This window comes from Symphodus melops (genome assembly GCF_947650265.1).
Source record: "Symphodus melops genome assembly, chromosome: 9".
In the NCBI taxonomy this organism is placed as follows: Eukaryota; Metazoa; Chordata; class Actinopteri; order Labriformes; family Labridae; genus Symphodus; species Symphodus melops.
Window position 1 is genome coordinate 3,444,371 of NC_136699.1, and position 13,393 is coordinate 3,457,763.

At 42.2% G+C, this 13,393-nt stretch overlaps 1 protein-coding gene across 1 annotated transcript; it reads left to right on the forward strand.

Moving 5' to 3' along the window:
* Positions 1-4,694: 4,694 nt before the first annotated feature.
* On the forward strand, positions 4,695-12,540 carry adad1 (adenosine deaminase domain containing 1 (testis-specific); the record flags this gene model as incomplete). The annotated part of the gene is made up of 12 exons (XM_079352460.1): positions 4,695-4,833; positions 5,058-5,192; positions 5,836-6,006; positions 6,746-6,817; positions 7,586-7,711; positions 8,034-8,157; positions 8,426-8,593; positions 8,765-8,840; positions 8,936-9,092; positions 10,760-10,997; positions 11,596-11,728; positions 11,938-12,540. The coding sequence occupies 12 exons, from the start codon at positions 4,695-4,697 to the stop codon at positions 12,049-12,051; spliced, it is 1,653 nt and encodes a 550-aa protein (XP_079208586.1). The 3' UTR covers positions 12,052-12,540.
* Positions 12,541-13,393: the final 853 nt, after the last annotated feature.

Sequence of the window (13,393 nt, forward strand, 5' to 3'; positions counted from 1 at the left end):
TACATTAATGTTTTTTAAGAGCAAATTTTGATCCAAAATCAAAACCCTAATATGTTTACTGGAGTTCAAACTTTAAACTAAAGTTTAAGATTTAAAATAGTTATTGAAAAGTAAAGGGGTAAATTATTTCACTCTTACCACTCAGACATATAGTTATCTTTATAACTCACAAGCATTTCAAACAGAAAACGTCTTTACACTTAATGACACCTGGAGAAAAGAGTTCCACCCTCAGTTTGTCCTCCATCTTCAGTTTCATCTCTTTTCTTGTGCTGCCCTCTGCTGTGGTAAAAGTGAAGTAACACATGTGAACACAAGCTGCAGTTCAACTGTCAACACTAAACATCAGCATGCCGGAATCAATACTTATTGATAAGTCATGCATATATTATTATAGTTTGAATAACAATGTCTGTTCAGTATTAGACTGAAGCAGACAGAGACTTATGGCTCGTGAATCGAGCAGCTGTTTATTTCACTTATATCTGTTTCCACCCACCAAGCAATTACAGCATGTGTACTAAGAACATCTGCAGCTGTAAAAAATGAAAAATTCACATTTGTTTGAGTGTGATTCAGATGACGGGTTTGTAAAACGTTCACTCGATGTGGGTACGTGCATGCACTATCTTTAATTGCTTTCTCATGGGGTTAAGCATTTCGAAAGTGGTGAGCGGATGCAGAGGTGCATCAAGTTATTAATAACAACAAATATTTCCAGAGCTGATACTTTCACTTCCGATTCAAACTGTTGTGATTTTCCGCACAGAGCAAACAACCCCTCAACGGACGACCTTTTCTCTGATGCAACTGAACATCCAAAGTGGAAAGGTGGAATATTTATCGTCTATTTATAGAACATTTTAAACTATTTATATCATAATCTTGGCTGTTTTTACGTTCATTTTTTTTCAGTGTTAGCTTATTTGTAATTATCTCACAATACACAAAGATTTTCTGCCCACATTTAAAGTATCTTTATTAACAGGATCACTGTATTAGGTTGTGTGCTATTGTTAAGGTCACCCACATGTGGAATGACTCATCATTTTCCTTTGTCGTAGCTGGTTATGGGAAGTTTAACAGGAAGACGGAGGATGCAAACTCATTTCAGACCGCGTCCTTTCCCTTTTCATGTGTGACTGATTAGAGGAGTCGATTTAAACTCCCTCCAGTGTGCGTGGGTGTAAACCAATATTTATGCCTGTGGTGATCTTCACTTGTTCCATTTTACCTTTTAGGCTCTCATTATTGCTAATCACTGCCCAGAATGAGAGAGATTTATGGTTGGGGCAGTGGGGGGGGGGGGGGGGGGGGGGGGCACGCAAAGCATTTTCAAAATGACCCTCTAACATACAAAGTTTCGATTCTGACTGAACTGTGCGCAAGCAAGAGTCAAGCCCCTAACCAACTACCACCCCCTCACACCGATTGCACTGCAGCACCAGTACCAGTGAGGAACACAGCAACTATGCTGAATAAACACAATTTTAAATGTCAAACTTTGTGTTTGCTTAAGTGTGACTTTACCTGATTCTCGCCTCTCTGCTAGAAGCTAACTTGTTGTTGGACAATGTGAGATTGATTCACCTTATTATATAGCGTATATCTCAGAATCTGAATGGCTATTCCTTTGCAGACAATACGACGTGTGTAACTTCAGGTAACACTGGTGAGAACTTTTTCAGTGATGCTGCAGACAGAAATAGCCTCTTATCAGTGCACGGCGCTCAGTGCAATGACAGGTTAACAGAGAATATCTGGACAACTCATTGTTAAAGGGATAGGCACTTTTATGCACTGCTCCAACAAATATTTGTTGGTCAGGGAACAGTAAATTTTGTATGCATTTATCAGAGTATCCTCAGTGATTCAACACATCACAAGCTCATCACAACAATTACTTCACTGCCTTGTTATACTGGATTTAAATGCAGCTTTCTATGATGTACAAATTTGATATATTTATATATTTTTTAAATCATCAGTGTCTCTTGTTGGCAAATGTCCTGTCTTCTGAGACTACCTTTTGCAGTCTATACAAAGTGGGGAGAGTGTAGAATAACATTCAAACAAGGTGAGGTGACAGAATCAAAAGCACACATTTTAAGTGATCTAGGTGAAGGGAAACTCCTAACCTTTAAGACTGGTAACTTGCATTATAAGAGACACACACAGATGCGTGTATCGTGAGGATGCAGACGGATCTCTGTCATCATAAATGTAGGTCTAAGAGGAGCAGGAAGCCCCCGTGTGCTGGGTATACCACAGGACACACACACACACACACACACACACACACACAGACTAAAATGAAAGAAAAAAACGACCCTGAAGGTTGTAGAGATCTTCATGTATAGTGGGGACACTGACGAATCTCTGTCGTCAGAAATGTAGGTCTAAGGAGAGGAAGCTGCCCCTGTGTGCCACATCACGTCGTCACATCACCTGGGGGAAAGGGAAGTGAAGCCACTTTATCGATGAATTAACGTTTTCACAACATATACTCTCAATAAACAAAGGAAATGCCTTTGTGATTCATTTTAACAGTTCTTTTTCTCTCTGTGTGTTTTATGTTGAGAGGTGGTCAAGGTGTATACTGTAACATAGCGCACAGCCTAATTGGCTTATCTAATCACTGGTTCACAACACAAATGAAAAGCACAAACCAATACAACAGCCTTAAAACTTTACAATTCTCATCATTTATTGTAAGAAGGGATAGAAGCCGCTAGTCATCTCCATGTGTAGACTTGAATATCATAAAGTGGACATACAAAACGACATAGTTGTGCATCTTATAAAGAGCAGCAGACACCTACAAAATCATGTGCAAACTTGCATTTAAAGTATATTTTATCCATAAGGTCATTTGATTTCACTGAATGATATGGTTGACACTAGATTACTTGTGGATATATTTTTTTAAATAATGGGTAAAATGTATGCATTTAAATGACTTTAAACTGTTCTTCAGACCCTCATCTTGGTTGTTCTAGGGCAGGGGTGTCAAACTCAAGTCCTGGAGGGTCGGCTTCCTCAGACTGCTAGATGTCTCCCTGCTCGGACGCAGCTGAATCCAATGAGTGACTCGTTATCAGGCTTCTGCAGAGCTTCATGACAACACACTGGTTTAAAGCAGGTGTGTTAGAGCAGGGAGACATCTAACAGTCTGAGGAAGCCGGCCCTCCAGGACTGGAGTTTGACACCTGTGTTCTAGGGCCTCACTTTGGGAACCATTGCATGGGGTGATTGACTTTTACAAGCGTTAAAGCAAATAGGTTACTTCCATTAAAGCAACACTGGTGTCATTTATTATTTGCCTGGACTTCATAGCAACCAAGTTCATTGAAAACCAGAAGAAAAATGACATCAATTCAAATACTTTTCTCAATCTTGACACACACTACCAAATAATCTACTTGCCATTTTGTCAAAAAAAAAACTCCCCCTAAAACTAAAAGTGTGTCCCTTTTGTTTCTATCTGTGCAGGTGATCACACGCTGCAAAGGATCTCTGCACGCCGTCAATCAATGCACGTGCACGTGCGCGCGTCACACACACGCGCACGTCTCTGGATCTCCTCGCGCAAGGTGAGTCGCTCCTGTTTAAAACTGAATATTGATAAACTATCAGCTGAATAGTAACTTACAAACAGAGTTTGAAGCCACAACATGAGCGAGCAGTTCGTGTGTAGTAAGTGTTAAAAAATATTTTAGAGAGACTGGCTGAAGCCAAATCTCTACTTTAACGCATTAGGAAGCAGAACATGAAAAGCTAAAACTAAAACTAATATTTGCATCATGTTGGTTTGATGAGCAAAGTTGGAAAATGGCGGCAGTCAAACGTTGCCTCCTTGTGGTTGTTAGGCAGGTTACTAAGCATAAGATTGAGACTGTAAAAAAATAGACTGAGCTATTCCCATTCTGAGCTGTAAAATGTAGCATGCAGCTAACTTTATAGCGTCCATGTGTGTGACGTCATTAAGACTTAAAGCTCTCCTTAAATCATGGAGACCCCTCTGAACATGCAGCTGAAGAGCTGGAGCACCTTCATCAACAGACCTTCAACCCCCTCATCCCTCAGTCACACTGTGAAGCAAAACTCAAACATGCAAGGCTTCCTGCCCACAGACTCCCATTTCCTCTCTTTTTAATTTAGTGGTTTTAGTTTTGTTTGTATTCAATGCTGTTCAAGCAGCTATTGCAAACATGTTTCCCCGTGAGGAGCAATGAAATACTCTAGTCTAGTCCAGGGGTGTCCAAAGTGCGGCCCAGGGACCATTTGTGGCCCTTGAGTGGATTTTTTTGTGGCCCTTGACTTCAAATCGAAGAATCAGAAGATTTTGGCCCCAGGCATCATCAGAGGGCATATTTCGTTCTTTTCTTCTTTTTCATGTTAGCGAGGGAGACTTATAAAAGCCTGACTATTCTTTCCAAAAAATTATAACACAACAGTTTCCCACTGCAATGAGTTATTGTGTATTTACATTATTTTTTGAAGAGGTCAAAATACAAAAAGTTCCTTCCAATATTTAAAAAAACAAAACAAAAAAAACCCTGTCGCCCGTAAGTGATTCTAACGCGACAATTTTGGCCCGCAAGAAAAAAAGTTTGGACACCACTGGTCTAGTCAAACGTATGATCATATTCTATATTTTGTGATCTTCTTTGTTGTCCTGAAAAGCTCGCACCATGTTTCCGGCTGGCGGATCATTTCGAGGCTCGAGGGGAGCGTGTTTTGCTCAGATCCTCATGAAGAATTTGCCTGCGAGTTCAGCACTGACAAAGTCATGCGACGTCAACCACAATGTGACGTGGAAAGACAAAAATGGTGAGTTGCACTGTTGGATTCGCTTTAATGAATCCCACTGGACTCACCAGACATCTATATCACATCTCAAGTAATCATTTGCGTGGCGTGTAATCATTTCTGCTGCAGGTTATTCATTATAAAGTCTATTTTTGATAGCTATCTTCTCAGATATATAGAGATGATAAAACTTTACGTGTAAAATTTGTACGTTTGTTCTATCTTTTTCTTTTTCTCCATTAAAGGTTTTGCTGACAAGTCGAAAGTGTCGCCCAAAACACTGATTGACAGATACAGGAATGGAGAAACAAACGCTCTGTCTCTGATCCATCAGCTCGCCCAGACTTTACAGTTTCATCTGGAGATAAAGGAGACCACAGGTAAAAATCCTCTGCATATCTGTGTCTATTACAATTCACTTTTCTATGCTATTACAATTTTCAATCACAGATCTGCGACTCGCACACGAGCCTCAAAATAAGTACAAGTCTGTTGTTTCCTGTCAGTGTCTTTATTGCCTGCGATTTCCTCTCTGTGGCTCGCGTAAACGGACGAAGCATGAAGAATGAGGGAGCTCCACAAGGTGCTCACTTGATTTACAAAGTGGAGATAAAGGGACATTTTTTTGAATGGATTGAAATGTGCAACAACACTGGAGAAAAACTTTTTTTCTAGCACTGAAATTCTAAGAGCAAAGGCTTTGATTTTTGGTGGATGTGTTACAGCCAGCGTGCCATCATGCACAATGCTGATGTAATCCCACAGCCTGCTGTACCCGGTGAACATGCATCTATACATACAGTGCTGTGTCATATCCAAACACGGAAGATGGAGTGTAGCTAAATGCATGCTACAAAAGCCTCAAAGTACATTTTGGACAATGGCTGCCATCTTAAATGTTTTCATTTAAAGTAAATCCTCCATTTGATTACTGCGGCTACTCTCACTGCTTCAAACAGAGGCTGATTTGAAATCCAAACTCATCCACAACCGGAGCTCTAACTTTGACTTGTGCTTTCTCAGGTAACCTACCAGGATTTTATTTTGCCTTTTGTGTGGTGATCGATGGGGTCGAGTACAAGACTGGCATGGGGATCACCAAAAAGGAAGCTCGGCTCAAAGCGGCGGTCCTCGCCCTGGAGGACTTCCTGCCCACCTTGGAAAGTCTAGGTTCTGTCCTCCCCGAAGCCTCACGTCAGTGTCATTTCTTTTGCACATTTAAAACGACCTTGGTTGACCAAAGTGCTGTAAGAGGAACAAAAAAAACCAAAGAATTTGATTGGTCTCCATTCAAGACTAATTATTTATCATTTTCCTTGTTTTAAAGTCAGAATAAATACTGTTATAAGACATTGTTGATTAGATTTAAGCCCCTCACTCTGATTTTAAAAGGATTCATTGTATTAAGCAGCCACATGTTCAAACATCATGTGTAGAAAAAAACACACCTTGTGTTGTAGAGACGAAGCCGAAGCTTTAAGCCAATGAGGGGCAGCACCTGGATTTTTAATCATCAATGTTACCTTGTCGCACAAATGAAAGTCAAACATCATTATTAATCATGCCATTCATTTATTTTCTTCCATTTGGCTCAACATGTCCATATTTCAACACCAAAAAAACATCTGCTTGTATCTATTGCATGCCACTGCTTAGCGATCAAAAACAGTTTTATTAATAATCTGCTCCAACGTGTATGTAATGTTTATTTGGACTGGGTTGACGTTGTTTCAGGCACCATGTAAAAGTTAAAATGTTAAATGTTGTCATTGTTGCGCGCTGCTGAAGTAAGATGGTCACAGCGCTCCATGACATCACCTCCGTGTGTCCAATAGAAGGGAAGGAAAAAAAGGTCCTAAACACTCGAGCAGAGTGAGGTGTCTCATGTGGTGATTTGTAACGTCATTCATTTCTTGCTGTTTTCTTTCCTCAGATGTCCCTCCACTTCTGCCAGTTAAAGAGGAGCCCTCTGTGTCCGACTCTCTTCATTGTCGGGCTATTCAAAGTAATTCTTCTAATTCTGTATTTGAGATGGCAGCATAGTTAAAACCAGGATAAAAGACTTCATCCATTGTTGCTACAAACAGTGTTTCTAAGCAACCTGCATCTCCTCTCACAAATATCTTTTGTCCAATATTTTCACCTCTGCCAGGTTTTCATGCGGCGCTGTCACCACACAGTTGCCTGAGAGCATTTGAAAGTTTTTAATTCCCCTTAATTTAATCATAACAGGCAAGGCAAGTTTATTTATATAGTGCCGTTCAGACACAAGGCAATTCACAGTGCTTTACAAACATAGAAAGAGAAATATATTAAAAAAAAGCTTAAGGACAGAATGTAACAAAAAATATAATAAAAAACAGAGCAAAGGAAAAATTGTACATCATTAAAAGAAAGAAGAATGTAAAAGTGAGCGGTTGTCGTTGGACCGTCGGTCATCGCTCGTAGTTGGACCGTCGGCCATTGCTCGTCGTTGGACCGTCAGCGAGCGGCCGTCCCTCTATAATTTTTGCGTCGTGTTCGGCTCCGTCGCTATCCGTCCCCCTTTTTTCAGCGATACAGGAAACGAAAGCGTCTCTTCCGTTCTTGTTCCACTGAAAAAAGAACAACGGCAGTACCGTTTTGTGCAGAACGTACACGGTGGTTGACCGTCAGCTGAAGTCTTTGCAGCTTGTTCCAGTTTAACCTTTTTGGCAAAGACAAAAGGTGACGTGAGGCGACGCCACGTTTGTTTTTTGTCATTTGCTCTTTGTTATCCCTTCTCTCTGTTTAGAAAGGAAGAACCCTGTGAACCAGCAGATCCCGCAGGCCGTCCGGGATCAACTCACGAAACTGATGAACAGCCACCCAGAGTTTTCTACCTGTGCTGGAACCACGGCAGCGTTCATCATTCAGACCTGTAAGTCGTCTCGAACAAGGACACAGCTCCAGGCTATTCAACCTGCACAACAAGGAGTTGCTGTAATGAGAATATTTAGCTTCTTTATCAATGCTGCGTGGAGTTCAACAGAATCACAATTTCAACAAAAGAGCAGCAAACGACATACTGCAGCCGTTTAATAACGTGCACGGAGATCGTAGTATATAAACGTCACTCCCCCTCTCATTTGGCCTTGAGCTGAATACTCCGGTTAATATCCTGCTGCGTTCTCACATCAGCTCACTGAAAACAATACGAGACAATTGAGTGACATTCAGCTTCTCCTCTCTCTCTCCTTTAGCCAGCGGATGTGACGTGGTCGCTTTCGGCACCGGGAGCTTCAATACCAAAGAGAGCGCTTCTTCCTGTGGACGGATAGTACACGATTCACACGCAGTGGTTACTGCGAGGAGATCCCTCATGAGGTGAGTCTGCCAGCATTTAGCAGCTATGTGAGTATAAAGGAGCACCTGGTTTATGGTTTAAAAGTGAAGCTTTGAATGAAGATAGTTATTTATATTTCAGGAAATGTTATATTTCAATGTGTGAACTCTGAAGCTAGCTCGTTCATGCTCAACTGTATTTTCTTCAGTTAAAGTAGATGGTTGAATTTAGTCTAATAAGGTCTTAACCTCTTCAGTGTGAAACTACTTCTTCATACATGTCCTTGATGAGGAGCTGCTGTCCTGGCAGGTTTCTGTACCGCCACCTGCTGATGTTCTTCAGCAAAACGGCCAATCTGAGACAGAAGTCACTGTTCCAGCAGAGCAGCGGCAGCGGCCTCCTCAGCCTGAAGAGCGGCATCACCCTCCACCTCTATGTGAACCAGCTGCCCAAGGGTGCCGCCGTCCCCTCGCAGCTGTGAGTGCTTCGCCGCTCTCTGCTGCAGATCAAGTGATGTGTTTGTTTGTAGTTTGTGCACTTCAGTTCAGTTCGGTTTGTAACAGCCACATCTGGATGAAAGAGCTCGACTACTATCTGAAGATGCAAAGTGTAAAATGCTTCCTCTCTGCTGTGTGCTGCTGTCCTCAGGAGGCTGAACCCGCTCTCCATTTCAGCGTGGCAGGTCAACAACGAGATCAGCCTCCACCTGTCAGTGGAGGGCAAGGTGCGGGCTCGTTACGTAACGGACAACCACAGAGTTTCCTCGCTGCTGCTGCTGCTGCTGTGTCATTACACGTGGATTTGTTTGTCTTTTCGAAGGTGTTCTCGGTTTTCTCGTCGGCCTTCGACCCATCGGCCACCAAGGTGGTCAGCATGTCTGCCACGGACAAGCTCACCCAGTGGCAGGTGCTCGGGTACCAGGGAGCCTTGCTCAGCCACTTCATCGAGCCCGTCTACGTTCAAAGCATCCTCGTAGGCAAGTCAACAAACCACGCTCCTTTTTTTTTTTTTTTTTTTTTTTTTTTTTCAACATCTGCTGTAACACGCTCTCGTGGAGAAAAAGAAATCAGTTTTGTAAGTCACTTGTCTCTGTCGTACCACACAGGAGTCTGAATGCTTCTTTTCACAGAATCATCTTCTTAAGACAATAGCAGCACACAAAACAGAGACTAAAGCTGCTTCAGCATTTGTGCCACACGCGCTCACTTCACTGTGCGTGTGATGGAAACGTCGTTCTTCTCTGTTCACAACCACAGTGAGCAATGTGGTCTGTTTTCAGTTTGTATCCTTCAACATCACTATGAGGGGACGATACAGCAGCTGACAAACTATGAGGCTCCTTTTATTTGTTTTAAAGTGAAAGTTCAGCCTTCATGTTGTTTAATTTTGATGGCTGCTCCAAACTGCTTTTTATTTCAAGCTTTCAAATACATCGTAATCCATTTGTGAGCTTTGTCTCTCTTCCACCTTCAAGTGTTATTGTGCAACCCAACTGAGACATCAGATGTGTGAAAAGGGGGAATGCACTACGCAGAGAGGAGAAAAACAAAAAAAAGAAGCAGCAAGCTTTTCAAGAATTTGAAAGTAGGCGAGATGAAGAAATGCAAACAGAGGTTTACACTTTCTAAAGGAAATGGTTGACAAAGCCGTGCTGCATCCTGGCTGAAACAAGAGAGCTGGTAAGTGGAGCTTCTAGAGTTCAGACAAGTTCCCCGACAGTGCAGTCATCGTTTGTTTTTCAATAAAACATCCGAAGCAGTTTGAAAATATCCTACTCAAGTTTCCAAGTCAGCTTCTACAAAGATGAAGGGGTTTATTTTTTTCCATCTGACTTTTGCCCTGATATGACCAACATTTGACGGGAAGAAGGGAAACTCCAAAATGAGTTGTATTGCATGCAGGGCTAGTAGATTTTTAAAGTTACCAGCCAAACAGATTTTTCCACCAACCAAAAGTTTGTTTTCAAGCTGTTTTTTGTGTCGACGTGGCAAACCTGACACTACGAGGTATTCGTTTGTTGATTGAACACGAGCCACTCACAGACATTTAAAGTGAAAAGTCACTCATTTTGGACCCTCAGAACATTTTAAAAACCAGATATGACTTTCTCTAATTTATTTATGCTTTTGTTTTTCACTTTGTGCCTTTTAAAATGTAAATCTAATTTAGTGTTCATCGTGCACATTTTCATACAGTGATGCATTAATTTGAAAACGTGTAGACTTCTGTTCTTGAGCGGTTTTATATAATCAACCATAATCCAGAATGACTGTGATGATGTCACAGACACATGGTCAAAGTAAGTTTTACGCATAGAGGGGGGCGGGACATCGTTGATTGACAGTCACCATGGTTACTGACTCTGACCTGCCTGCTGCACACTGAGCGAGAGGAGACTGAAAACCCTTCAAGTGGCCGATGGAAATAAATAAATGTATTCTGCTGTCTGTGCAAAAGAAGAAATACAGCTTTTACTGGGATGGAGTTCTTTCTGTGGACTCTTAAGTTTTGTTTTTAGCAGAGGAGCAAAAGGGGAGGGGGAGAAATGCAGATTCCTCTGATAGAAACAAGAGATTGACCAGATGAGAGACGTTATTCCACGACGCACACGTTTCTAAAAGACTAACTCCTGTGATCTTCCAGGTGACGGCGGCTGCAGCGACATTCGGGGTATGGAGATCTCGGTGAACCAGCGTGTGGAGGGGATCACCCCTCAGCTGCCCATGTTCTACTGCATGATGAGGCCCCAAATCAGCCTGGTGCCTTCTGTGGCCTCAAACTGCTGCAGCAGCAGCAGCCAGCTGACCTACAGTATCAACTGGAGCGAGGGAGACAGCTCGCTGGAGGTTGTGGATGGCCTGGAGGGCAAAACTGTGGAGGAGTAAGGATGACTCTGTGCTGATAGGAGCAGTAGGATGAAGCGTGCGTCTACTTAGTGACACATGAAAAAAAGCTCTTCAGTTTGAGTTGGTGCTCTTCTCTTTCTCAAATTTAAGTTTACAACCTTAATGCATCGTTTATTTTACACTTTAAAAATCGGTCACATCAATTTAGAAAATACCTCGAGTCACTGAAATTACAATTATAAATAAGAGACGTGTAAATGGATGATGGCTGGTTTACTGTCGTTTGAATATAAGACGCGTTGCAGCCTTTTAAAGAATACAGTAGTAGTCTTTATACGATTGCACAAGGACATGAAAGTTTCCCCTTAAAGTGCACATGTGCACGTGCAGTCATCCACAAAACAAGAAAATATCTCAAAAGTCACACGAAGGGGAGAGCCGTGTGCGCAGCTATCTTGGATCCAATAAAGTGCCATGATACTGACAAGGACCTGCTCACAGGTCCTGACAACTTCCTGTCTTTGTCAGTTGTGTAAGGATCCACTTCCTGTCCATTTTAATGTTGTTTTTTTTCCCTAGCTTTGTCTTTGATAACAGCAAAGCTGTGTCTTGACACTGGCTGTCTCGTCGCAGATCTCCCTTTAAGAGCGGCTCTGCTCTGGCGAGCCGCCTGTGCAAGGCGGCGATGCTGCACCGCTTCAAGTTGGTGGCCAAAGAGGCTCAGAGGCAGGACCTGCTGGCCACAAGCTCCTACAGAGAAGCCAAGGTAACACCAGCACACGGCTCAGACACGCCGTTTGTCCAAACGCACAACTCACTTGTTTTTTTTTCTCCAAGTTGTCCTTTCCTTAAAAAACATTTTCCTGCTTATTGTGCAGCTGACTATGAGCAAGTTGATGTCTTTATATAGCTGCAATACATTCTTGATATACCAGCTGTTCTTCTTATTTCTATTGTTTGTTTTTGTGGCTGCAGAAGATGGCCAAGCTGTACCAGGAGGCCAAGAACGTTTTGCGAGCGTACCTGCTGCAGCAGGGCTTCGGCTCCTGGCTGGCCAAGCTGTCGGTCAGTGAAAACTTCAGCATGTAAATAATAATAATAATTTTGGAGAAGAAAGAAACGTTGCTGAGAGGCGCTTACTTCCTTTTTGCTGTTTGATGTGAAGTTCTTGAGTTTGTTGTGTTTTCTTAAGGGATTAACTCGATCTCTGTTCATGTTTGAACTTTTCGTTGTCCGTGACCCCGGCAGGGTCGGGTCTGATTTTCAAAAGTGAGAAAAAAAACTCTTAATATTGATATACAAAGAAGATATTTCTGAAGCACACAGCTGGTTCTCTTGTCAGGTGAATGCACGCGCTCCCTACACACGGTACACTGCTGTGTGCTCTTTGTGTACACCTCTCCACCTGTTCTGATTGTTACTCCAATTTATTTGAGTTGTGTCCCATCACAGCGACTGTTTTTGTTCTCTCACTCGTGTACATGTCCATCCAGGTTGATGAACAGCAGCGTGATTGTAAAGTGCATGATATTCTTCATAAGCCATGACCGAAGCAATAATAAAAATCAATAAAAGAAATCTGTTCTGTCTCATTTGAAAAGAATCCAAAATTCACAGAACGACCCACACAAGGTTTAGAAGTACGGACAGGAAGCCGTCTGAATGTCTGCTTTCTGTGTCAAGGTGAGTCTGCACACTTCAGAGAAGTCATCATTGCTACTGTATGTAAACACTTTATTTCTAAATTAAACAGAAGAGCTGCTCTTTCCTCCTGTCATAGTTTTAATAGTGTTGTAAGAACAGCTGGCTGTTTGTCCCCTGAGTCGAACCTATCGGACCCCCTTTGCTGCTGCACACTGCTGATCTGCTTCAAACACAAACAGGAAAAGCTTTGGTTTCCTGTGTATGCGATGCAGTGGTTCATTTACTCTTTAAGTGTTGAGCAGTCTTGTGAATGGAGTTGCGCTTACTTCCTATACTGGTTCGGATGAGAACAGGAATTACCCGTGCGTTCAGGGAACTTCTCAGGGTCCAAGGAAGAAGTCGTTGGGTTGTACGTACTGCTCCAGCCTTCATGCTTATACATGTCCTTTTTTTTTTTTTGCAGTGAAGAGTGCTGTTGTAATGTGCAATGCAGTTCATCGAAGCGTGTGTGCATGTTAAACTGAACAGGTTGACATGAGTGCAGAAATGTTGTCGTGACATACAGAGCAGATCAGTCTCCTTTATCGTGCAGATCATCACACTTGATGCTGCAGTGGGTTGAATGTTGAAGTCAGTCAAGTGTTGGTCAAACTATAATGCAACGTTTTTCAGTGCAGGTTTATTGTCTTGTTTCTTATGCAGCCTGTTCTGTTTGACAGAAACGTCCAAAACAATCCGGGTGTGTGTTGTTTTTTCAGTGTTCAAGTGAAAATCCCAAACTAGAAAA